The sequence below is a fragment of the Phoenix dactylifera genome, unplaced genomic scaffold (assembly GCF_009389715.1).
Source record: "Phoenix dactylifera cultivar Barhee BC4 unplaced genomic scaffold, palm_55x_up_171113_PBpolish2nd_filt_p 000526F, whole genome shotgun sequence".
In the NCBI taxonomy this organism is placed as follows: Eukaryota; Viridiplantae; Streptophyta; class Magnoliopsida; order Arecales; family Arecaceae; genus Phoenix; species Phoenix dactylifera.
The window spans coordinates 101,169-126,285 of NW_024067936.1; the positions used below are offsets into that span (position 1 = coordinate 101,169).

At 42.8% G+C, this 25,117-nt stretch overlaps 1 protein-coding gene across 1 annotated transcript; it reads left to right on the forward strand.

Annotated features, from left to right (window-relative positions):
• Window positions 1-24,961, forward strand: LOC103716230 (probable methyltransferase PMT19). The gene is made up of 6 exons (XM_008804149.4): window positions 1-760; window positions 6,273-6,483; window positions 7,552-7,849; window positions 10,530-10,919; window positions 12,071-12,148; window positions 24,352-24,961. The coding sequence occupies exons 1-6, from the start codon at window positions 80-82 to the stop codon at window positions 24,563-24,565; spliced, it is 1,872 nt and encodes a 623-aa protein (XP_008802371.1). The 5' UTR covers window positions 1-79; the 3' UTR covers window positions 24,566-24,961.
• The last annotated feature ends 156 nt before the right edge of the window (window positions 24,962-25,117 follow it).

A 25,117-nucleotide genomic window follows, 5' to 3' on the forward strand; every position in this document is an offset into this window, starting at 1 on the left:
CGAAGACGATAAAATCGAAGAGAGAGAGGTCAAATGCCAAACATAAAACCTTCCAAATCCAAACATAATCTGCACCAAAATGGCCGGCCTCCGCCTTTCGTCCATCCTCCCAAACCCCAACCGCCGGACTCTGGCCTTCATTTTTTTGACCGCCCTCCTCTGCCTCCTCTCGTACCTCCTCGGCATCTACCAAAACTCCCGGCCTTCCAGCCCTCCTCCTCTCCCCGCCCACCGCGCCGCCGCCGACTGCCTCCTCCGCCCCCTCCCCCGCCCCCCCTCAGCCGCCGGCGCCGAGCTCGACTTCCTCCCCCGCCACTCCGCCGCCGCCGCCCTCGCCTCGCTCCCCGATGGCGATCTCCCTCCGATCCCCTTCTGCTCCCCGAACTTCACCGACTACTGCCCCTGCCAAGACCCCAACCGCGAGCGCCGCTTCCCCATGCACAACCTCGAGCACCGCGAGCGCCACTGCCCCGTCCCCGACGAGCGGGTCCGCTGCCGCGTCCCCCGCCCGGAGGGGTACCGGACCCTCTTGCCGTGGCCTGCCAGCCGCGACCGCGCCTGGTTCGCCAACGTGCCCTCCAAGAAGCTCAGCATCGCCAAGGCCGACCAGAATTGGGTCCGGGTAGAGGGGAATTGGCTGGTGTTCCCCGGCGGCGGGACGTCCTTCTCCCAGGGTGTGAAGTGGTACGTTGACCAGATGGCCAAACTCTTCCCGCTGAAGAGCGGGGAGATCCGGACGGTTCTTGATATCGGGTGCGGGGTAAGTTGGATCTCGTTCGCCTGCTTCTATTTCTTGCTAAATTTTAGTTTGAATTTCTAGTATATTTGATCGCTTTCAGCTCTGTTCTTTTTTAATTCTTAATTACAATGTATTTGTTCTTAGCTTATGCGATATTACTTGACATCATACCAGTCTTCACTTTTGTTGTCTTAGATATACATCACAGTTGTACATATAGAGGAGAATAGAAAGATGTCAATTTTCTCTCTTCACAATCTCATTTTGTTTATTTGCATGCGCCTTACTAATTTTTATACCTTGTCCATTTGTTTCGTTTTTTCCGATTTGTGGGCTGATTTGTTGCATAGTTTCTTGCTAGATCAGGTTATTTTGAAGACCTTGTCCCTTTAATTTCACTTTGGTTTTTGTAAGTCTGTTGGCGATCTTTCTGCTGGAGACTTCCCATTTGTATTGTTGCCATTTGGTGTCAAGTGATGCGTCACGGTTACTTACTTTCTCTTTACTTGGACAGTCTTATGATGTGTCTGTATTACCAATCAAGTGATCCAGTTTCATGTGTTAGAGAGAGGAACTTGGGTAGGCATATGAAAGTATTCTGTATTTTCTGAGAAGTAGAAAAAAACATGCCTATAGCTTTTATCTTTCTTCCTACCTTCCATGCGCTTGATTGTTTTCCAAACTTTTTGAAATGGTGTGCAACAAGTGGTTCGATCTCTTTGCCATGTCACTTTGGTTCCTACCTTCTAACCCATTTCCTTTATTCTTTTACATATTATTGCTTCCATTCATTATTTTTGCGTTTCTGTTATGCCCCTAACTTGCTTTTAATGACCTATGAAAATTATTAAATCATGGAAGGCATTTTTTTTAATATTTGAGGTCATGGGAGCAATTTCTAATTGTCTCTCTATATTCTGTCTTCTAACATCATTGCTTTTAGGCTTTCAACTTTATTGTTATTGAATCATGCGGAGGCTTCCGATACCATTTTCTCGTAAAAAGGTTGAGCATTTTATCAAATCATGGGGGCTTTTTCCTTGAATGGTTGAGGTCATACGTTGATTTTTGGTTATCTCTGTATGTGCTAGAGAGTCTTCATTTTTTTCCTTTCATCATGGAAGCTCTTTCTTATTCGGTCAAGTTGAGGCATTCTTAGTATCATTTCTTGTGAAGAGGAAGGAGAGGGTTGACTGGAGTTCTAAAAAACCCTGTGCAGTGTGTTGTACCCAGCACAGCACATATACTGCAATATTGTGGCAACATTTAGGGCATCACAGAATGATATGCAAATGTGAGAGAAGCCACCTTCTTCATGTTTTCAGTAGTAATCTTCATTTTTAATATACATTTTAATTGCTGTATACCAGTTTACAGACCTTATTTTAGAAAAGTACCCCAAATTTAATTAATATCTATCATCCATTCTAGTTTTCTTGATGATTGATGTTTGACACTACATACATAGTTTCCTTTAATTTGTCTCACCAACTATGATCATGCAACTATTTTGAACATTAACCACACAAGAAAGCTCAAATTTCACAATCAAAATTATAGATGAACATGAAACTAGGTTTTCATATTATCAACTAATTGTAGGTAACTTTCACATACTGTTGGTACTATTGAATTACTTATATGTTTATTACTATCAATGGTTTATATACTGTGGTGCAGTTTAATTTCTAATCATCAGTCTGATGTAGAAAACACTTTTTTGTCACCACATTGCCTAAACTGTAGATCATGCCCTCATGAAAATACCTCCAAAAGAATGACGAGGTTTCATAATTGCCTCAAATAGGAACAGGGTTATTCAGGATCATCAGGCACAAGGCACTAGATCAAATCATAGGTAAGTTAGAACCTTATAGATATGTCCTTCGCTTCATGAAAGAAGGAAATTTCATACCTTCACAAGCCAATAAGGACAATCAGCCAAGCTGAACTAGTCACCTTAGCCACCTCCTTTTTCATTGAGTCTGACAAGATATTTTACAATTTGTGAAATAATTCTTCACAGAGAACAAAATAATTTGGAATAGGATTTTCTAGTTTAGTATATCTGTTTTCATATTTTATAAGTGGTTATATACTTATATGTTTTCTTGCCTTCCACAGTTCTCTTCCGACTGCTAAAAAGCAGTATAGCTGATTTGGTTGGACCATTACCACTATGCTGCTGCCAGTTTGTCATCGTTAATTTTGACAAGGAAACAGAGATACAGAGATCATTTCTCTAGGTGATCAGCCTTGGGAATTGAGAATCTGCATGTCTCCTTTTCTTAACAAGAATATCTCTCCCTTACCATGATTGGGATCAGTAATGCAGTTGCAGTGGGTCCATTATTACTGTTCTTTTGTTTATTTAAGTTTTAAGACCCTCTGAATTTGGGGCACTACCACATCAGCCATTCTGCGTCCAGTAGAAAAATTTTTGTGATAGAGATGGATTTTAGCATGGAACTACCTTCTTTAACATTGTACAGCCATTATTTTTCCATCTGATGTCCTATTGGGGGATCTTCTGAAGTAGACTTGATGAAAATTATGTTTACTGACTTTAGTCTGTTTGGTAAATTTCAACTTTTTTGTAGGATGTTTTTCCCTATGTGTTCTCTTATATAACCAACACTTTTCATTTCTTGAAAGTTCTGACCGTAAAATATGAATGGCAGTGCATTATGGAGAAGTTATAGAGGGGAATTTTGATGCATTTTGATCTATAAACTTGATTCATTGTTAATGTTTAGTTTGTCCTTTTGAGTAATTTTGGAGCTAGTGGTAGGTGAACTCTACCCCTCTTTAACTCCAAGGAAATGATAGGTGGTCCAAATGCTCGTGACCCTTGAGATATCCTTGACACTCCCAAATCTTGCTTTATAATAGGTGTATGTTTTGTGATTGTTGCAGAGCAAATCAAACACCATTTTTGAGTCTGATTGTGTCAGCACAGCTGTGTGATAAAAATTCTCTAATTACATTGATTTGATATGAGTCCAAAAATCAGGTTTGATATCTCAGTTATACTGCAGAGCTGGCTAGCAGTGCACAGGGTAAACATATGCTCTTTAAGATAGTAATCTGTCCTCAACATGCATGGCTGTTGGCCAAATTTTGTCTCTAGGATGTAGCTAGTCCAATCTAAAGATGTGCATGATCCTACGAATAATGTGAGATCAATTAACAAAACTCTTTTAAGGACAATTTGTGGTCTGCATTCCACTAGTTGTCTAAATATTCAGAACAGATTTTGTGAGTTAAGTTGGGTTTAAAATTTGGGAATTAAGCCAAAGCAAGTCAGTGCACCTATTGTAGGTTTTAAAAACCAGCCGGAATGGGACGGTACGGATAGTACCATACTATTTCGGCATAAGACGGGCACGGGTATGCAGTGGGTTGATACAGGACACATCCTCGTGCCATGTTAGCTGGTAGCAACCTGTTTCTCAAAAACTGGTGTGCCCTCAGCTGCTGTTTCTTAAAACCTTGATCCTACTAATAGTTCTTGCCTGGAAATTCACACGTGGATAAAATCCACCTAACTTGGGTGGACTGCACTCACCTGCTCTACAGTGTATTACAGCTGTCTAATAAAAATTGTGTTGGTCTAATAAGCCCACAAATCATTTAAGTTAGAGCTAACAACATAACAATTCCAAGTTATATCCAAGGTTTAAGCTAAGAAAGAGAGTAAGGGGCTCACATCATCCCATAGTTAGGCATTAAATTCAACCAAGAGTATGAGGGTGATAAAAGAAAAGTTGCTTATCGTCTAAGAAAAGTGGGTGCCAAATTGACTCGGTCTCTAGTTAATCTATGCATAAACCCACGTTACTATAACGACAATTTAAAAACAACTTATTTCCATCATCATCAAGATGTACTAGCAAGCCAAATTATTGGCTTTTACCTACTGGGACTTCACAAGCCCAAGGATTAGGGTTCAATTAATCTCCACCCTTTTCTCAAGTCCAAATATTAACTTAGTTCTTATTTCATACCAAAATTTTGGCGGCACTTCCCTGTGGTTCTGGTGATTTGTTGAGATAGAGCTACAAAATAGCTCAAATGAAAAATCTTTTACTTCAAAATTTTAAGAACGGCACCAGAAGAACAACTCCCAAGTGGAGAGTTCTGATATCAAAGAATAACTCTTATGTAGGGAGCTGTAGAGGAAGAGCTCTTTGCTCCCAATCAGAATTGTAGGATGGCTGACAGTTCTGATATCAAAGAACAACTCTTAAGCAGAGAGCTGTAGAGGAAGAGAGCTTTTCTTTCAATCAGAATTATAGGATAGAATGGGCTAAAAGAGATAGGAAGAGGTAGGAGAAGAGAGTGGAAGGCTGCTCTCTCTCTCTTTCTCTCTCTCTCTCTCACACACCCACATGCACACATACATTCAGAATTTTCTTACTGCTTTGGGCTCCACATCCCTCAAGTCTGCTGGGGAAAGGGCTTTAACCCATTTGTGATGAGGATGGTCACGTGACTGTGGCCAGGAGATCTGTCAGCTTATGGACTGAGGCCCATAACAGTCTAACTAGGTGAGGCCCATAACAGTCTAAGTAGATTCAGCTCAACCTGCTTAAAGGTGTAGAACCAACCTGAACTAACCCAAACCTAACCTGAACATGTTCTATTGGACCAAACCTGATTTTGGCCTATCAATTTCAGATCCAAATTAGGTCAAGTGGGAACCTCAAAAGGAATTGGCTTTATTTCACCAAAATTTGTGCAAGCAGGGAATGGGCCATAACCTCATGCTTGTTAGCAAGCCTCATAAGTAATGAGACATGCAAATATTGGAAAATCAATGCAGTGTGAGGTGGACAAACCTTTATGTTGGAACGCTAGCTCCATTAAAACAAAAACTAACAGATTGATTATGGATCAAATGCTTGGAGTTTGAAAAGTTAAATGATGCAACATGGGGACTAGGCTCACATTTGGCTAGTGTTTAGTTTGTTTAGTGTTTAATAAATAAGGGTAACATATTGACAGAATCTGGGCAGGTATATTCTTGATTATTGAACCAATAATGACCAGTTTGTACATCAACAAATATGATGGGAGTATTGATTAGGTTCTGAATATGTCTCCAATGCTTTTGGAGGTCGGCAGAAAACCAATAAGACATGATTTCTAGCAATTATTTTCCTTATTATTACACTGCAACCTTTACAGATACAGAACCTACCATGCAACACCTACCTTGAAGTGGGTGTCACAAACCCCTGTCTCACTTGCATAATAATACTCATGTCATTTTGCAAATAATTCTTCCTTTGATGGGACCCTTTCTGCTAATATCTTGCAGAAATAATTGGTTTATGATTTTTATTTCATTTGCTACTACAGGAATACCATATTAGCTTCATCAGTGAGATGATACTGTTCTTGGTGTTATGCGATGCTGATGTAGTCTGTTGATATTTGAGTTTGCTGTTTTTCCCTCTTCATTTGCTCAGTTTCTGAACTGTATCTAAGAATACTTCTGATTCTTTATTATTGATCAACGCTTAAATAGGTTGCCAGCTTTGGTGGCCATCTACTGGACTATAACATTTTAACAATGTCTGTTGCACCAAGAGACGTGCATGAAGCTCAAGTACAGTTTGCCCTTGAACGTGGACTGCCTGCTATGCTCGGAGTCCTAAGCGTTCACAAGCTACCATATCCATCAAGGTCCTTTGATATGGCGCACTGTGCAAGATGTTTGATCCAGTGGGCTGGTTATGGTAACTACATCAATGTCCTGCAGTTAGAAAATATACTCTCCTTTAAACTTTACTCATCTTGTCAAACTTGCAGCATCTACCTTCACAGTTGCATTGCTGGGGGCAAAGATATTTTGAAGCATAATACTTTTAGGCAATAAGAAAACCTTGAATTCTTCTGACTCACCCAAGATCCAGAAAATATAATATGAAGGGCCAAGGACCATGTCAGTGGAAAAATGTCACTATTATATTTTACGAATGAAATGGTATATGTGGTGAAATGGGCACTGCTAGGGTCTGCTGTGCCAGAATTGGGGCCCAGACTGGTTGCTTGGCAGCATGGAACACATGCCTCCAGTGCTAGCCTCGTACCGACACTGTAGAGGAGGCAGGGGAGAAGACGAACGGGAGAGAGGAAGAGAGAGAGAGAGAAGGGGGAGAGAGGGAGGGAGAGAGGAGGGTGGCGGAGGCCAGCGACCTAGGCAGAGGAGGCCTCTGTAGCCGGATTCCCTGTTTCGTTCGAAGCAGGGGTCCGATCCCTTTTTTATTTCGTTTAAAATTTGCGAAATAAAAAAAGGGGCCGGATCTCTGTTTCAAACGAAATAGGGGACTCGGCCACGGAGCCCTCCTCCGTGCGGCTCACCGGCCTTCACCAGCCCTCCGCAGGCCGCCTCCACCTCCTTCTCTCTTTCTTCCGCTCCCTCTCTCTCCCTCCCTCCTCCGCTCGCTCTTTCTTTTCCTCTCTTTCCTTCTCCTTCTTCCCTCCGATGACGGATTTCGTTTCCGTTGCCAGAACCATCCCGACAGCTGGATGACTCGGTACGACCCAAACCACCCGGTTTGGGACGGTTCCACCGATCCTGGGCACTGCATAAATTGAAAATTTTTGTAACCGAACCTATCAAAATCCAACTTATGACAAGCAAATCTCTTTGTCATGTTCCTCATTCCTTACATAATTTAAGCGATTTGAGGAAATATAGCTGATTATTTGATATTTTTGAAAAGTTCTGGTATCTTGCTTCATAGAAAATTAATGATGTGGGTGAAGTGCTATCTTCTAACTTTTGTATAGCTGATTCCCAGATGGGTTGTATTTGTTGGAGATTGACCGGGTTCTCCGACCTGGTGGGTACTGGGTTTTGTCAGGACCACCCATCAATTGGAAAAGATTACACAAGGGTTGGCAGAGGTCACCTCAAGATCTACAAGCAGAGCAGAATGCTATAGAGGATCTTGCTAGACGACTTTGCTGGAAGAAGGTTTCAGAGAAGGACGCAATTGCAATATGGAGAAAACCAACTAATCATCTCCACTGCTCCAAAAAGTCCAAGATTTTGAAATCTCCACCTTTCTGTGAAGGAACTGACTTGGATTTTGCTTGGTGAGATTTTCTCTTCCCTCTACTCTCTGATGTACCTAACCTTGAAAATATATATACTTCTTTGTGCTTAACTTTGTCATGAATATTGGTCCCACTATTCCCATCTCTTGGAAGTCATAACTAGCATCGTCGATTAATCAAGATTTGTAGTTGATATTTGAGAAATGCTTGACACTTGCAGTTTCCATTGGTTCTGTTGATGGCACCTGAACCAACTCTTGCTTCAGATATCAATTTTGTGTGACTTAGAGACTCTTTGTTAATTGGTTCACTTCTTGTGTATTATTTAATAGGTACCGTGCTTGTGAAGTATGATACAAAATTATTCAAAGCAGTGGGTATTAGATTGTGTCACATTCACATAGCATGTTACAGTATGGTGTGGACTGATACACAACACCAGTATACTCTGTTATTGTTTCTCTTTGTATTTTTTGGTATGACGATGTATAACGACATGGATGCTTTTTATGCTTCTTAGTTTGTTTTTTCTTGCCTGTCAATTGAAGTATTGGACACAAGGACGAACCGATGCCAAGACCCGTACTGTTCGATAGCCGGTATGGTTCGGTACCAGTTTGGTACCGAACCAGAACCGATATGTGTAAAGTGTGCCGGTGTCGTACTGGCACGCCCATTTTTTTAACTTTTCAAGAATATTTAATTGGTAATCACTTTTTTTGAAGTTTTTCAATGATTTTAAGTCTAATTTGATTTTTTTTTTTATGTTTCTATGATTTCGGTTTAACCTAAATAATGCATTTTATTATTTTAAAATGATACAAATCATAAAATATTTAGTGAGATGTTGCATGCTACAAGGAACAACATAAAATATTTTTAAATCAAGTAGTGACGTAAAAAATATAAAATAATCCAATCACTTACATACATTTAAAATACAACATACATACCAATATCTAAAATCGGATCGAGTGGCGATGGTTTCCGTAAATATCCGGATCATCAGTATATTCAGGAGGCACATTAACCCACCACTCTAGAATCTTTCGCTGAAGCTCTGGCTCTAAGAGGTATTTTCTAACTGATAATATGGTTATGGAGGGGTCCATTCGAATATGCCAGCAGCAAAATCTGACTTGTGAGATGTTCCAGGCTGCGTAAAGTAGTAGCCACTGAAAGATACTTCAGATGCACCATATCCATATATTTATTCGTATGGATCATAGGTTGCCTGCGGCTGCGGATAATAGGATCCAGTATGACTCAAAACTTGATACATCTATGGATCCTACTCTACGTACGAGGTCATTTACAACTACATCGTATCCTTCTGAATGATCTCGAGGAGCTCGTCTCCTATATGTAATCGTATCCTCACGGGCTCTATCAGATCGTCCATGGTCTTTATCCTATGTAGTATGCGTAAACTAGGACTTACCGGTGAATCGATGACCCCCCTGCGACTGTATCTCATAAACAATGGTTTCTGTCCTCCGCTCCTTTCATGACCAGCAAATCCATGATCATCAGAACTGTCATCGCTACTGTGCGCATGATCGCATCAAAACCTGACTGAATGGATGCTAAATTTTTATAGAGAGTAGCTTGCATGCCCCTAACTACATTTCTGATTTTATAATTTTTTTTATAATTATTATTTTTTTAAAAAAATTATTCTTTTTTAATCCAAAAATATATTTTTAATTTTTAAAAATTATATATAATTCAAAAATTAAAATTTTTTATGTCATCATGTACATCGTCCGTTAGATCTACAGCACATAAAAAATCAAGCCCAAATCGAAAATTTTGGCGTGATCTCTTCTTATTTTGCAATTTTTGAGCTATTTTTTCAAGCTTCCAAAAAGAAAAGGAGGAAAGGAAATAGGGAAGAGGAAGTACACCTTATTTAGCCTTAGATCTTTTTTTTGATAGTCTCAATTGGTGTTGTTTGTGATTTTTTTGGAGCTGAATTGAAATACCGAACCGGCCTGGTTTCGCACTGGGTCAGCTCGGTATTGCCTGAATCGGACGGTTCGGCCCAGTTCGGCAGACCCTGATTGGACACATGGATATCACTTACTTTTTAGCTTAGCATTTCTAAGTATTTGTATGATCCGTCAAATTTTTGATTGAAAGTTATTTTTTTCTGTTTCTTGCATGATCAAATATATTGTTTTTTCATTTTAATGTGTCATGCATCTTTAGGTGGGGCGCATATTTCAAGACCAGTTCATTAGCCACAAAAAGAAAATCTTTAAATTGTCTAGGATGTAAATTTGTTTAGTTGGGTCAAAGACCATGTTTGAGCATTCAAAACTTGTCTCTTTTCCGCTAAAACATAAGCATATATACTTCATAGCTCTCTCTATTGTACTAGTTGTGTACATTCCATAGTATCAGAGTTGCGAGATTGCAACCCGGTAGTTACAATGCAAGTCATGGTCTATTCATGTTTTTTGTTGTTGGCAGTGGTGTGGGAAAATGTGGTCATAACATCTTTCTACATTTGCCACACTGTAGGATGCTATTAAGCACAAGTTGTTTTTGCTTTGTGAGTGTTAACATTTATAAAGTGTATGTTACCTTGCCTAGGAACTAATCATAATATATTTTGCTTGTTATTTTCTTTTTGGTTTGTTATAAACAGGTCATGAGATACAAATAAAATTGAGTTTACACACCCTAACAAAAAGAGTTATTTCATGTATAACAGGTATAAGAAGATGGAGTTATGCATTACTCCTCTGCCAAAGGTGAAAGCAGCTCAGGACGTAGCTGGTGGCTCTCTTGAAAAGTGGCCTAGAAGACTGCATGCTGCACCTCCAAGGATAACCACTGGGAGCATAGAGGGGATAACAGTTAAGACCTTCAATCAGGACAATCAAATATGGAACCAAAGAGTTGTGCATTATGAGGCATATTTTAGCTCTCTCAAAGAGGGTAAATACAGAAACATTATGGACATGAATGCTGGTTTGGGAGGTTTTGCTGCTGCAATGTCCAAATATCCAGTTTGGGTCATGAATGTCGTTCCTGCAGATGCAACAAACAATACTCTTGGTATCATCTATGAGCGTGGACTTATTGGAACATATATGAACTGGTATTTTGCTTTTGTCAATGAAAAGCTTTTCTTTATAGCATTCAATAAAAAGGTTTTAATTAAAAAAAAAAGGTTTATGGATTTTATAAGGTAGTGTTTGGTTGTGGAATAATTTTGGAAGGGATATCCCTTGTACATTTAGAGGATTTTATTCCACCAAAATTGTGGAATAGAATTATACCATGTGGGCCCACTTACATCCCATATGTTATGAGGCCTTATTCTGCCCTCTTTTCTGGTGTTTGGCGAGGATATTCCACACTTATTCTGCAACCAAACAACTCCTGAGGGAATAAATGTAGTTATCGACCTTAATAATTGAAACTCATAGGAATATCAAAAGAAACAGCTTTGGAAAGACTCTTGATGTTTAACATGATTAGTGGTGACAGAAACACTTCAGTCTTTCTTTTTTATGCTACTTTGAGTTAACTCTGACCTAATAACATGACTTGTTCACTCTTCAAGAGACAGAGCTTTGATATTCTGTGTTTTGGATGCCTCCACCTTAATTTCGTGAGCTATCCAATTTTTTTAAACTCCCCTCCCCACCCCCACTCCCCAACAAAACCAGCAGAACAAACACACACACACACACAAAGGAAGGGAGAAAAAAAATTCTAACCTTTTATGATTACAAAAAAAAAAAAAGGCATTTGTGGGAAATTTTAAAATGTCTTAATAGGTTTCTTTTTTATGTTTTCTAATATTGAGTTGACAATTCATGTTCTGACAAGACCGGCACATCCGACTAGCATTGTACCATTCCAAGAAGAAAATGGAACCCAGCATGGATCTGGGACATCAGTTCTCTTTTGAATTGGGATGTCCTGATTGTCCTTGGTGCAACTTGACTTGGGGTGGACCAGGATGCAATTTTTCATTTTTTTCCCTTTTCATTCCTGTGGTTGATGACTGTTTTAGTTCGCCCCAACCATATCATCCAATTCTAGTTCCATACTGTCCCAGGAGCAAGCAGAGATGGGCAGGTTACCAAGATTTAAACCCTTGATTGGTTGCATATAAAGAGCACCCAAAGAATCTTGATGTTCATGATTTCTTATCTATTTTGCTGTTTACTGAAATCCGTTTGAGACTTCAACGAAATGTATATTTTATAAATTGACATTGTTAGATATGCTGTATTGCAGGTGTGAAGCTTTCTCTACTTATCCCCGCACATATGATCTAATACATGCTGATGGGTTGTTTAGCATGTACATGAACAAGTAAGTTTTCTACTTCATTCCGTTTATTCAAAAGTACACGTTGTTTCTAGACCCAAGAGAGCAACAGAGATAAAAATAAGCTTGTATAGTAAGTGTAGCTAATTCATTTCACTTACATCTTTATTCATGTTTGAATATGAGTATGATAACAGAAGATACTATAATAGTCTTTCTGTATCCTATAAGTTTGGTTTGCTGTCACTTGTACTGGTTCTGCAAGTGGTAGTTTATCCAAGTTCACTATTTAGTGGTGCCTGGTGCATGAATATGCCAAATTTTACCAATTCACAAAGGAATTTGGTCTGTGTTTCCAATCTGTAGGTTAATATTTTATAAACTAAAAGATTAGCAGTAAAAATATAAGTTCAATTTGGTAAGTAACTGATTGGATGTTTATTTGGATAATTGTTTTTTATCTTTTGAAAAGGCACAAGGACTACAAAGTTTGTATTTTTTTCACAGTGCCTTTCAAATCTTAAATTTCATTTTTCAAGAAGGCATGCCAAATATTTATGACTTCAACCCAAGATCTATCATGTTTCTACAAAGGCAATTAACATATGCATGCATTCACACACTGACACATGATTTTACATGGTGCATCATTAACTACACTATGTTCACGGTCTAGACATAAAGGAAATCTTTACTTGGAAGTATTTCACTACAAACCCTTCCTAATTCATGACCTTACGGAAGGTAGAGTCCTTCACCTTCAGCAGCAAGTATAACATCTTGAACAGAATGATAGCTGCTGTACATTGAATTATCTAGAGAGATGTATCATGAGGCACCTGAGCTTTTGGTATCGCTACTGCTCTTCAGCTTTCGAATTATCTAGGGAGATGTATCCGAACCTCCCTCTCTCTTTCCCTTTTGTTTATTGCCTTTTTTTTGGCTCTTCAATCCCTAAATCTTTCTACAGTTGGGAAGCGTCTTTGAAAGCTTTTGTTGTTTAGACTACTTAACTAGAGTAGGACATTGAAATTTGAATATAAACTTTTAAAAAAAAATTGCTTGGATTTTGTTTGATATAGTCTAAAATTGGATTGAATTTATGGACGATAATTATCATGATACAGTGGGTAGATGAGACCTTTTGGATTTTGTTGAGAATGCATCAAAGAAAAACAAAGTAATAGATGGTAATTGTAATGATTCAATATTGTTCATAATTCTTTAACATCATAAATTATTGTTTATTTATTATGTGAATTTAAAATATCGATCACTAATTAATGAAGATGTCACCTGGAAATTTAGACGATGCTTATAGTTGAATTTAGAGATGGTGCAGTTTATATTGAGTGATGCTAATGTCCCATGTCTCGGAGTGCTTTGGGCAACTCCCACTCCCCGGCCCGCAGGGTACATCCAGAGTGACAGGCCACATAAGAAGCGACCTAGTCTGCGGCCCCATTAGCCTCTCTGAACGCATGCCTAGCCTGAAAGGCCACAACGTCACTCACCATAGTCCAAATATCCCGAAGTAGGGGGTGTCCCCCTCCATCGCCAATCGAGCCACCCTGGATTTAGCTGATCATGGTGGCTGAGTCACCCTCTAATACAACCAAGATGGCCTGTAGCACGCGCCGAGTATGGCTCAGGCTGGCCCAAGCCACTCGCAGCTCTGCTCCAGAAATTGAGGTATCGAAGATCTAGCAGCCACCAGTAGCTACTATCCTAGAGTTCAGGCCCCTAATGATAAATCCAACACCTCCTCTCCTGCCGTCTTTCAGCATGGATCTATCAAAATTGACCTTAAGAAAGCTTGGGAGTGGGGGCTTCCAGGTAAAAAACATCGTACAAGACGCTACTTGAGCAGAACAGGGGCCGTAGGTGTCCCGAGCTATCAAAGACCCATGTGCTAAGCCCGCATGAGTGATCTCTACGGCCTATACCCGAATGCGCTCCACAACGAACCTCGGGGACGGATTGCTCTTGCCAAAAGTCCGAGCGATCTTTGCCAACCAGATCTGGTAAGCTGTGCAGATCGCTCCAACAGCCATCTGGTGCATCGGGGGGGCGCCGGACCATCGACGAACTGCCTATAGGAAAGACCCAATCCGTATCCAGGCATCCTAGGGATCTCGACGAGCCTCCAGATCCTCCTAGCCCACACACACTAAAACGGAACATAATTCATTGTCTCGTCCACTCGGCAATCCGAACACTAGGGTTGAATGCCCAACCCTCTTCTGCTCAGCACAAATCTCGTTGATAGGCGCTCCCAAGCCACCTTCCACAGAAATAATTCTACCCTCGAATGGAGTTTGAAGCTCCAGATTCAAGCACAATCCATCCCAGGCCTTTGCTCCCATTAGAGGGCACAAAGGACATCTCCCACCCTGACACGGGCTCTGTAGGACGTGCTCCAAATCCTCACATCCAGGCTAGCACACTCCGGAATCGGGAGCAATAGAACACGTTCTATAAGGTGCTCTCCAAATAACTGACCGATCTTGCCGACATTCCACTCCGCCCCCTCTATGCTAAGAAGATCGTAGATCTGGAGTCTGTCCGTAGCCTCGACGTTGACCATGGACAGCCAGAGTCTCAAAGGAAGAAAGTCCACCCACGGGTCCACCACATCTACACTCTGCCCATCGTCGATTAGCCATCTGGTATTCGGTAAGGCAGTAGGCATGTACTTGCAAATCTTCTGCCACATGTAGGAGCATCTCTATCTACTTGGGGCTGCCCCATTAGTTCGTACTCGGCCATATCTAGCCGCCATGACCTGACTCCAAAAACTCTACAGCTCAAGTGTTGCCTTAGGTGACAAGCCAAGAGGGGGGGTGAATTGGGTTTTCTAAATTTTTAATCCCTTAATCAAATTGATAGATGAATGGGTAATTTAGCTAATGTTAATTAAGTGCGTGTAGTGAAATTAGAAAGGCACACAATACAAGCACACAAGAAATATAGTGGTTCGGTGCTCTCCTAAGCACCTATGTCCACTCCCCAAGCGTCCCCTTAGGAATTCACTATAATTCTGCGGATTACAGTTGGATTGTTTTTCGGGCTCACAATCCAAAAACCTTTACACTTAGGTTTTCCGGGATCACCAATAACCTACGTTGGTTTTGCGGCCTCACCAACAACCTACACCGTTGGTTTTACGGGCTCACCAACAAACCTTACAAGGATTTTAAAAGGAAGAAGTATGTAGCTTCTAAATGAGCAAATATAACAAATATGCACTAAAAGAAGAGATGAAAAATAGTTATCGCTTTGAGGATGCTCTTCTCTTCTTTGCTCAGGTTACTTCACTTCACAAGAGGTTGGTGGAGCTGTTTGAATGCACTTTCAGATTGCTCAACCACCTCCTTTTTGAGACTTGAATGAAGCAACTTGATGAAGAACACTTGGGCTTGCTTTCTCTTGAATACTCTATTGATTTTTTGCAAAAAGGTACTTTCCTCCGATGAATGATATCTTTTAAATACCTTCCAACCTCTGTAGGTCACTTTCCAACTGTTTGATTTGAAAAACTAGCTGTTTCTAGCCGTTGGGAGCTCAAAAAGTACATCTGCAGAACTAGTCGTTATGCTATCGGCCGTGCTGGGGTCGACTCAAGTTACTGTTCATCAGCCTTGGGGTCGACTCAAACTTCTCTGGGGTCGGCCCCTGCTACAATGAGGTTGGCCTTCTCAGGAACCACAGAACCCTTGTTTTTCTGACTTTTTCACTGGGGTTGACTCATGCTTTCTTGGGGTCGACCCGTGCTACAATGGGGTCGACCCAAGATCCATTGGGGTCGGCCCTCTCAGGGATTCTAGAGACATAGTTTTTGGACACTCATCCTGGGGTCGGCTCATGTTCTCTTGGGGTCGGCTCCACTGGGGTCGACTCAAGTCTTCCTGGGATCGGCTCCACCTGGGGTCGGCTCAAGAAAACTTGAGGTCGGCCCTCTCAGTAAATTTCATAGAGTTGTTTTCTTTGAGGTTGCACGTTGGGGTTGGCTCATGTTCTCTTGGGGTCGGCTCCTCTCTTGGGGTCGGTTCAAGGATACTTGGGGTCGGCCCCAGTTACTGTTCATCTGTGCCATTTTTACAAGTAGGTGCCGGATCGTTCCAAAACGTGCCAGGGTCGACTCCACCTCTTTTGGGGTCGACTCCTACTCTGTGCCAAGTGTGTCACTCCGTGCCAGTGCGTGCCATATGTATCAGGGTCGACTCCAAACCTCTTTGGGGTCGACTCAACTCACAATTTTCTGCATCTTAAGGTTAGACTAGTTCATAAAGTCAATGGAGCATATTTCAAATAATTTTGAGTGTATGGCACGACAGAGCTTCATACCCTTAATAATGAAAATTATAGTTTTGCCCTTAAGAGTATACTTGACTTGAAACTTTGCCGAATTAGATATAAAAGCTCTCTATCATTTTCTACTACATATTTTATCTGTTGTTAATCATTGTGAGTTGTCTTGATCTCATTTTCTTAATGTATCGTGAATGTATCGAGGGTGTGATATTCATTAGTGATATATCATGTTAAACTTCATTATTAATTTGATATTCTCTCAATTGTTATGTTAATTATCGAAATAATACTATCATCCTCATCAAGGATAAATCTCATCGCATGACGAGCAATGCATGGCTCTTGCCTCTCCAGGAGGAACTGTACCCCCAATCCTCCCTCGCGGACCGACGTGCAGACTCTCTTCCAGGCCACCAAATGCACCCCATGGCCACCTCCGTGCAAAGCCCAAAGAAAGTTTCGAGGAAGCCGCTCAACCCCCATCAGCATTGACTTAGGGACAACAGTATTGGACATGAGGTAGACTGGCATGGAGCACAAAATCGATCTGACTAGCGTTAACCTGCCCATCATAGATAGAGATGACCTCCAGTCTGTTCTGGACCCGCTGCACCAGTCCTAAGCACTCCGACACCTGCAGCCTCCTCCCCGTGATAAGTACCCCTAGGTAGCTCCACGGCCCTCCTGATCCCGCATCTCTAGGATCCTCCTGATCTCCCGCCTCCCCCTCAACTTTGTACTTGGGCTAAAGCAGATGGTCGATTTCTGAATGTTCACTCGCTGCGCTGAAGTCTCGCAATAATCCACGAACACACCCTTGAGGGCCTGCGCATCTCTCGCCCTCACCTTAGCCAGTAGGAGACAATCATCTGCAAATAAGAGGTGAGAGATCGGTCGGAAACCAGAGGCAGGAACATAGACCTCTAGCTCTCGATTCCAACAAGCTACCTGCAAGGCATGGAAAAGCAGATCAAAACAAATAATGAATAAGTACGGAGACAAGGGACAAATTTATCAATGTCCCATAGTGGATCGAAAGAATGGTGATGGTGAATCGTTGATCAAGATGGAGAAGCTCGACCCCTGCGCACAGCCTAAAATTTAGTCTATCCAGATCTTATAAAAATCAAAGCTCTCCATTGTTCGTCTGAGGAAACTTCATCGGATTCTATTATAAGCTTTTTCCATGTCCAGCTTGATTGCCATCAGACTCCTCTTCGTAGCCCACTGTAGGTTCCACATCATCTCCTGAGCCACGATGATATTATCAGAAATATTCTTGCCCCCCATGAAAGTCTCCTGCTTCTGGCAGATAATGTCCAACAATAGAGGCTTCATCCCGCCCACCATAATCTTCGCCACAACCTTATACAAAATGGTACACAGGCCGACGGGCCTAAAATGTCTAGGCTTTGCCGCATCCCGACGCTTCGGTATCAGGGTAATGTAGGTAGCCTTCCAGTCATTTATCATCACTGCCTACTGAAGAACAGTTAGACTGCCTCCACCACTGTCCTCTGGATAATGCACCAATACTTTCGGAAGAAAAGGGAGGAAACTCGTCTGGCTCGGGGGTCTTTTCCTCCGCCAAGCCCAGACAGCTTCCCGCACCTCCATATCGACACTGGCTGTATCAAGGCTGCATTCTCCGCCGCCCTAACTCGGACTTCCGCCATGGAATCTAGCTAGCTACCTTTGATCCACTATCCTCCGTCCACTTAGACCCAAAGAAATCGACCAAGGCCTGTTTGATTGCACTCTCCACCGATTGCCCCGCCCCAACTCTCAAGGAGTGGATCGTATTTCTCTGCCTTCTGATAATGGTCATTCAGTGGAAGAATCTGGTGTTTCGGTTCTCCTCCTTCACCCACTGAATTCTAGATTTCTAACTCCAGAAGTCCTTCTGTTGCTGCAATAGGGAGTGATGCATAGTAAGTTGCTGCCGTAGGACCATGTCGGCCTCTGAGAGCTATCCATCCTTATCCTCTCTCTCCTGAAGATTAGCAATTGAAGCCTCCACCTCCAATATCCTGACGATGTTGGCCATTACCTTCCGGTTCCACCGATGGAGTCATTGCTTGGTGAGCTTCAGCCTATGCGAAACCCTTTACATAGCATCACCTCGCACCAGCACCTCTAGGCCTCCCAAACAATGGCCCAAGACTGGGAGTATGACGGCCACACTTTCTCAAAGCGGAATGTGCTATGGTGATTGGAGCAAGATGCTGTAAAATCAAAATAGGACAGTGATCCGAAGCTATCCGGGATAAGTGACTGACCTAGTAGGTAGGAAAGCAGAGGACCCAGTACGGACATGCGACGACTCTATCTATCCGCTCCCACACCCTAGCTTGGCCAGATTGGTTGTTGCACTAGGTGAATCTCGGCCCAGAGAATTCGAGGTCCACCAATCTATTCCTCGACAAGAAATTCCAAAACTCCCTCCAGTCCACAAAGTCTGTGTAAGCCCTGCCTCCCTTTTTCTCACTGGGCTTCTGGATATAATTGAAGTCACCCACCACCATTATCGGAATGCTTTGGAAAAGCGGGTTGGTGATCTCATTCCAGAGAACTCTCTTAACTATGTAGTCAGTACTCTCATACACACCACGTAATACCCACGGAGCTTCATTAGGTTCTGAAATAACCATTATAACCTGTTGTGAGCAGTTGTGAAAAACATCCAAAGAGGCTGCCCTCCTCTTCCACAACACCAAGATGCCCCCAGACAATTTCTGGAACTTCACAGCAAAGTGCTTCTAATCAGCTACCAGGCAATGTTGCACTCTGATGGAGACCGTCTCCAGACAAGCGCCTCACATAGAAAGCAAATCTTCGGGTCATTCACCTGAATCAATCTCCTAAATAAAGTCATGAAGGAAGGCTTGGCCGCCCCCTGCAGTTTCATACTAAAATCTTCATAATGCACTACTCCGATGAGTGGGCCCTGACGTGTAGCCCCCCAAGAGCCTTAGGGTCCTCCAATTCAGTGTGGGCCGACCTAGCTCGCTGCTCACCTTCCTCACTCACGCCTGAGACCACCCTCATCACTGTAGCCTTCACCCGTTGCACAACAGTGGGGTGGTCCACGACCACCACCATCTTGCCCGCAGCTTCCTTGCCGGCAGCCTGGTCGCCACCACCGCCGCAGCCTGCCTCTTGCATCGCTACCCCCTGGATCGTCCGGTCCGCCTGGGCCACTTCAGCCCTGCTCCCGGGTGGCATCGACCCTCTTGTGTCCGACCCCTCCTCTAGGCTGCTCTTCGGCAGGGCCTGGGGGAGATTGGGGAAGCCAACGACCGTCGATGTTAGGGTCCCGCCTGGATCCGCCTTCGTCGTGGTTGGAGTTGGCGGCTGCATCGCTTCCGGGCCCCGCTGTGCCTAACATGGGCAACACGCCTAGGTCAGCCCCGACTCGACCTGCTTCTAGGCTCTTGGCAGGCCCACCTCGGGCGCATGGGCCATGCCTGAATCTTTCTCTTGGGAGGCTCGGCCTGCACTCCCGAGCTGCCCTCCTGTAGCCCGACCCAACCTAGGGTTTGGCGCTAGGCTCCTGGGCCTTTTTTTTGACTGGCCCAAGCCCGCATCAGCCATTTGGATCTCTGGGCTGGCCTGCAGCTCGGTCGGTCTAGTTGTCTCCAGCTGCTCCACCGAGTCGACCATGCCCACAAGTGGGTCAAAGCTCGTGCCAACTCGGATCCTTCCTCGTAGCAACCCAGAGTCGGGGTCACCACCCTCCTCGACCGAGAGCTCCTTCGGTGGTGATCGCTGGCGAGCCACGTTCGTTGGCTTCTGCTAGCTGTCTGAGTCCAGCGAGGACTCAGGTGAACTTGGGCGGCCCACCGGTGATTGCGGCCGAGACGAAGACGACTCGGGCATGGACTCAGTCGTCTTCCTCGGCCACCTCGCTGCTCACGGCGGCTGGATCCGCATCGCTGCCAGCTAAGGGCCAAAGATCGGCCTTTGGACCTCCTCCCTTGAGCTAGACTCCGGCTCGTCGGGGTTACCCCCTGTCTCCACCATCATGGGGGTGGTGGACCTTTGCCGATCTTGCCCCTCAGCCTGTGTCGGAGCCGGATTCAGCAATTTGCCTCCAAGTGCCCGATCCTCCCGTAGCCGAAGAACAACTTCGGTACATTTTCGTAGACGAAGGGTTGCCATAGCACTCTCGTCTTCCCCTTGATCTGGACGTCGGGGAGCAGTGATGTGGTGGCGTCGATGGCCACCTTCACTTGAGCGAAGCCCATCATCCGATGTTGCTCTGTCACTCTGTTTATGGCGAGCGGCCGACTGCCATCGCAGCAATCCGAAAGATGGTCTCACTGGACCAGTACTCCATCGGTAGCCGGGGGAGCCAGATCCACACCACCGTCGTCTTCACAGCGTCCAAACCTAGCACGCAATCGGGCTTCCATGGCTCCATGGCCAGGAGTTGGCCCGCCACCAACCACGGCCCTCTGGTGAGGGCCCGGTCTCGATCCGCCGTAGATTTAAACCTCAGATCGAGGGGATCATCGATGAGGGGCACCGCCGCCACCTTCGCTTCCATCTTCTCTTAGGCCGCTACATCCTTGGCCACCCAGTCCATTGACACCCGGCAGCCGAGGCTACGGACCACCACCACCAGGCCGTTCCACTCCCTCCGTGATGCTTCTATTGGCTTCTCCGGCAGCTCTAGGAAGGTCGTGAACATCTGTCGGAGCTTTTCCACCGCTTCTGAGACCCAGTGGGTCACCCAGACCTCGGGCTTTGCCCGAGCCATTGGATCCTCACCCCGCGCTAGCTGCGCACGACCCTCGCCCCCGGCCGTTGGAAAACCGTGCATGCTTCAGAAAATTAAAATCGCAGTGGAAGATGCATGCATGGTCGTTCATCTCATGAACGAATTAAAGACCTTCGTAAATAGATTAAGATTAATACTTTAGAGGGAAAGATCATATCTTCACATTGTGCGAGTAGATCTTCACCACAATCTGATGAATGTGGAAAACTTGAAAGGCTCGCTTAAAGCGGCACATGCGTCCGGCCTCTACGGATATCCACACGAGGAAGAGGACCGATCCAAGCATTTAGATCTCATCGGGGTGCTAGCTTCCTTGCAGAGATCACCTTTGATGGTTGAAGCCTTCTCTCTTTCAATCAACTCGTTGATTATTTTGAGAAGAAGAAGGATGAAGGGAGGAAGAGGAGGCCATGCCCAAGCAAAGGGAAGGGAGGCCGCACGCACCCTTTTTATTTTTTTCTTTCTTTTTCTTACGGTCCAGATTTGCCCCCAAAGCTCCCTAGGGCTTCCTCTCACGCACGCCCTAGAAAAAAATCCGAAAATAAATAAAATAATGAGGGGCGCACGCCCCTCCTTTTTCTTTTGTGCGTGAGGATTAGGTGACCCAATGAATTTGGACTCTTAATCCTTATCTAATAAGGAGTCTTTTGCAATTTGGAGTCTTCATTTTAGATAAGTCCTATTGCAATTAGGATTTTTTATCAATTAAGATTTTCTAGTATGATATAGTCATCATGGATTCCTACAAGACGGAGATCATGGATAACTCGTCAAACTCCATCATCTGTCATATGCCAAGATTTATTCGACTTTAGTTCGAGAGTGGAAAACTTTTTTTCCACTGTACATACTGCCCCGGCTAAAATCTTTTGAACTCAATCTCATAAATTATATAGGACCACTTCTTATCTATCAAGATCGATAGATTCCATGTAGGTGCATATCCTACTCCTACAATGAACCTACTGCAGCCAAGCTGCACAACAAGGACCTGTATGGCTAGAGACCATGTATATGTGCAGTCAAATTACAGCAGCCTCACTGTGAATAGCCGAAGCACTGCAGGTTAAAGGACCAGTCATATTACTGCAACATCAAGTAAGTCACTGACGAGTGGATGACATCCAAGTGACTTCTTGTATTGGTCACGCTCGGTACTCTTATTTTCTAACAAGCACCTGCATTATCACTCCAGTATCCCTACACTGTGGACTCGAGACTCGTCCATTCAAAATGAAAGCGATCTGTACACTAATCTTATCGGATCAATCACTGTCTTTGTGATGATTTAGAAATTAATCACCAATGACACATGGTTCAAATTCTTAACTCTTGAAAATATGTATTATCATCTTATTAATTTCTTGAACGATTCATGGACACATACATAACATGAATGAAAAAGAATGCCCAATATTATTAAATAATAACAAAGTCAAGTACAAAACTATGTCCCAGAATAAATAGTATTAGCTAGATTGGCTTGTAGGGCATACATCTAACACCGGCATCCCCGGCCGCCGCCTTGCCAGACCTTGCCTTTTCTTCTATCTCCGCCGTGCACGATTTTTGGCGCAATCGCCCCCTTAAGCTTCACTCAAACCCCCGCCCGTCTGCTTTTAATAATTCTTCCTTAAACATTTTCTTTAATTCAACTACAACCTATATCATTTTTGTCATTGTATCTCATTCTCCAAAACCATTCTAAGGAATAAATATTATTACAATGCAATTTTGTGGGTGGGGTTTATCTTGCCCATTCCATCGCCGATCCCAGCTTGGCGTTGACTCACCCCACTTTTTTTCCTTTTCCATCTCTCTCTCTCTCTCTCTCATTTTTTTCTTGAGTGAATTGTTCTATTCAACTCCCTTTTTTCCCCTTCTTTTCCCTCACTTCACTAGCGGGGCAGATGAGTTACATGTGCTGATTACTCATGTTCAATAATTTCAACCCGGAGTTGGTTTGGCACTTAGACAAGTTAGCGGACACTTGAATGAACCATATGCATGGCTTGTCTTCTATCTTTCGTCTCTCGCTAACAGAGTTAAGTCAAGCAACTTTTTTTCTCGTCCTTGCTTCTTATATGTATCTCTTTAACAACAAATTTTAAGGGTCATAACATGGCTCTTCTTCCTTGTCCCCTAAGCATAAGGCAAGCACAAAATGCTTTCCAATAATCTCATTCCTTCTTAAAAGTTTGTCCTTCCACCTTGAAGATATCTTATATTTAATTTAGCAACAGCCCCCTAAAGGCCCCTCACGAGCAGCTCAAGTTTAGGCCCCTCACGACCAGCTTAAGTTTTCATCGGTGCAATAAGGCAAACCATCAAAATCTTATCTTTTTGCTTGTAGATTCCTCTTTAGTTTTGAATTTCAATTTATGACATTTTGAAAACATTCATGGACCTCCACCTAATGTTTTTATAAAAAACAACATGTTCTCAATGAAAACACAGACAATCAAAGAAATTAGAGAAAGTTTTATCCACATTTATTTTTTCACGCTGTTTACCTCAAATGGGGTTGTGAACATAGTTTGATATCCTGTAACGCTTATATTGCATTTCCCTTTTGGAAGATAAACTCAAGCAGTCTTGATGACTAGAAAAATTTGGATAAGAGATGGCCTATGTTCTTGTGCTAAAATATAAAAGTTTAAGAAGAAATAGCTCCAAAACCATCTGAAAGAATTACCTTGAATCTCGAGAGATGTACCAGGGAGAGATGCCTATCTGAATTATTAGTAACTCTTCCACTCCAACTGTTTCTCTAAATACCTTTTTTCTGTCAGTAAGCTACTAACTTCTTGTTGTATCACAAGTCCAAAAAAAAGTACTTCTCTAAAATGACTATACTTTCTTGTCCTTCAAGCATAAAGACATAATCCGAACAATTTTCTAAATATAGAAATCTTACATCCAATATGGAATTACTCATTTTTTAGAAGGTACCAAAGTTACTCAGGAAAGTATTAGTCATAGCTGAGCATAAATAGAAAGTTAATACATCATTTTTCTGATCATCAATTAGGTTGTTATGTGCAAAAACACATTATGCTTTCTGGATGTATGTGGAAACATTTTTATTCCTTACGTTCTGGAGAAAAAGAAAAAAGAAAAGTTCAATCTATAATAATCATCTCATCTGCAGGTGTGACATTGTCGATATCCTACTTGAAATGGATCGCATTCTTCGCCCAGATGGGGCTGTCATAATTCGAGACCATGTCGACGTTGTTGTGAAAACAAAGAGAGCTGCTGAACAGTTAAGATGGCAAAGCAGGATTGTTCATAGCGAAAATGGGCCCTTCCATCCTGAGAAGCTTCTCATTGTTGACAACTCCATAGCAGCAAGTGCAAATTAGGCCAAAAGAAGAAAAAATCCCTTGATCTAGCATGTCTGTGGATGACAATACTATCATGATTTAACACACAAAATATTTGTTTTCTTATCTCCTTTTTCTGAAGGGAGTAGAGCATAAAGAATAAGGAGGGCGTCAGGAAGAAGGATAAGTTAAAGTTTTACCCAGACGCTTTATTCCAAGGTGGCAACTATGAGATCCTGAATGTTCGCCAGTGACGCATTAGCAAATTCTTTGGGAATGCCAGAGCTGGATGGGTTGTTTGCGACCCACACATCAACTAGCAATCAACAGCACCTTGTTATTTACCATTCATATATCTATGTTGGATACTATGGACCCTTTTTCCAGTCAATTAAAGCACTAGGCTTTTTAATGAAGAAATTATTTTTCTTCTCATGTCATGGCTCTCATAATTTATGCTGGGAGTTGGTTTTGCTGGGTTTCTTATCTTTCTGCTAGCTAAACCAGTTGGTTTCTCTTGGCGAATAGATGGAAAATGAGTTTAAAGATTAATTGATTTCGGGTAATTTTTTTATGGTTGAGCTGCATATT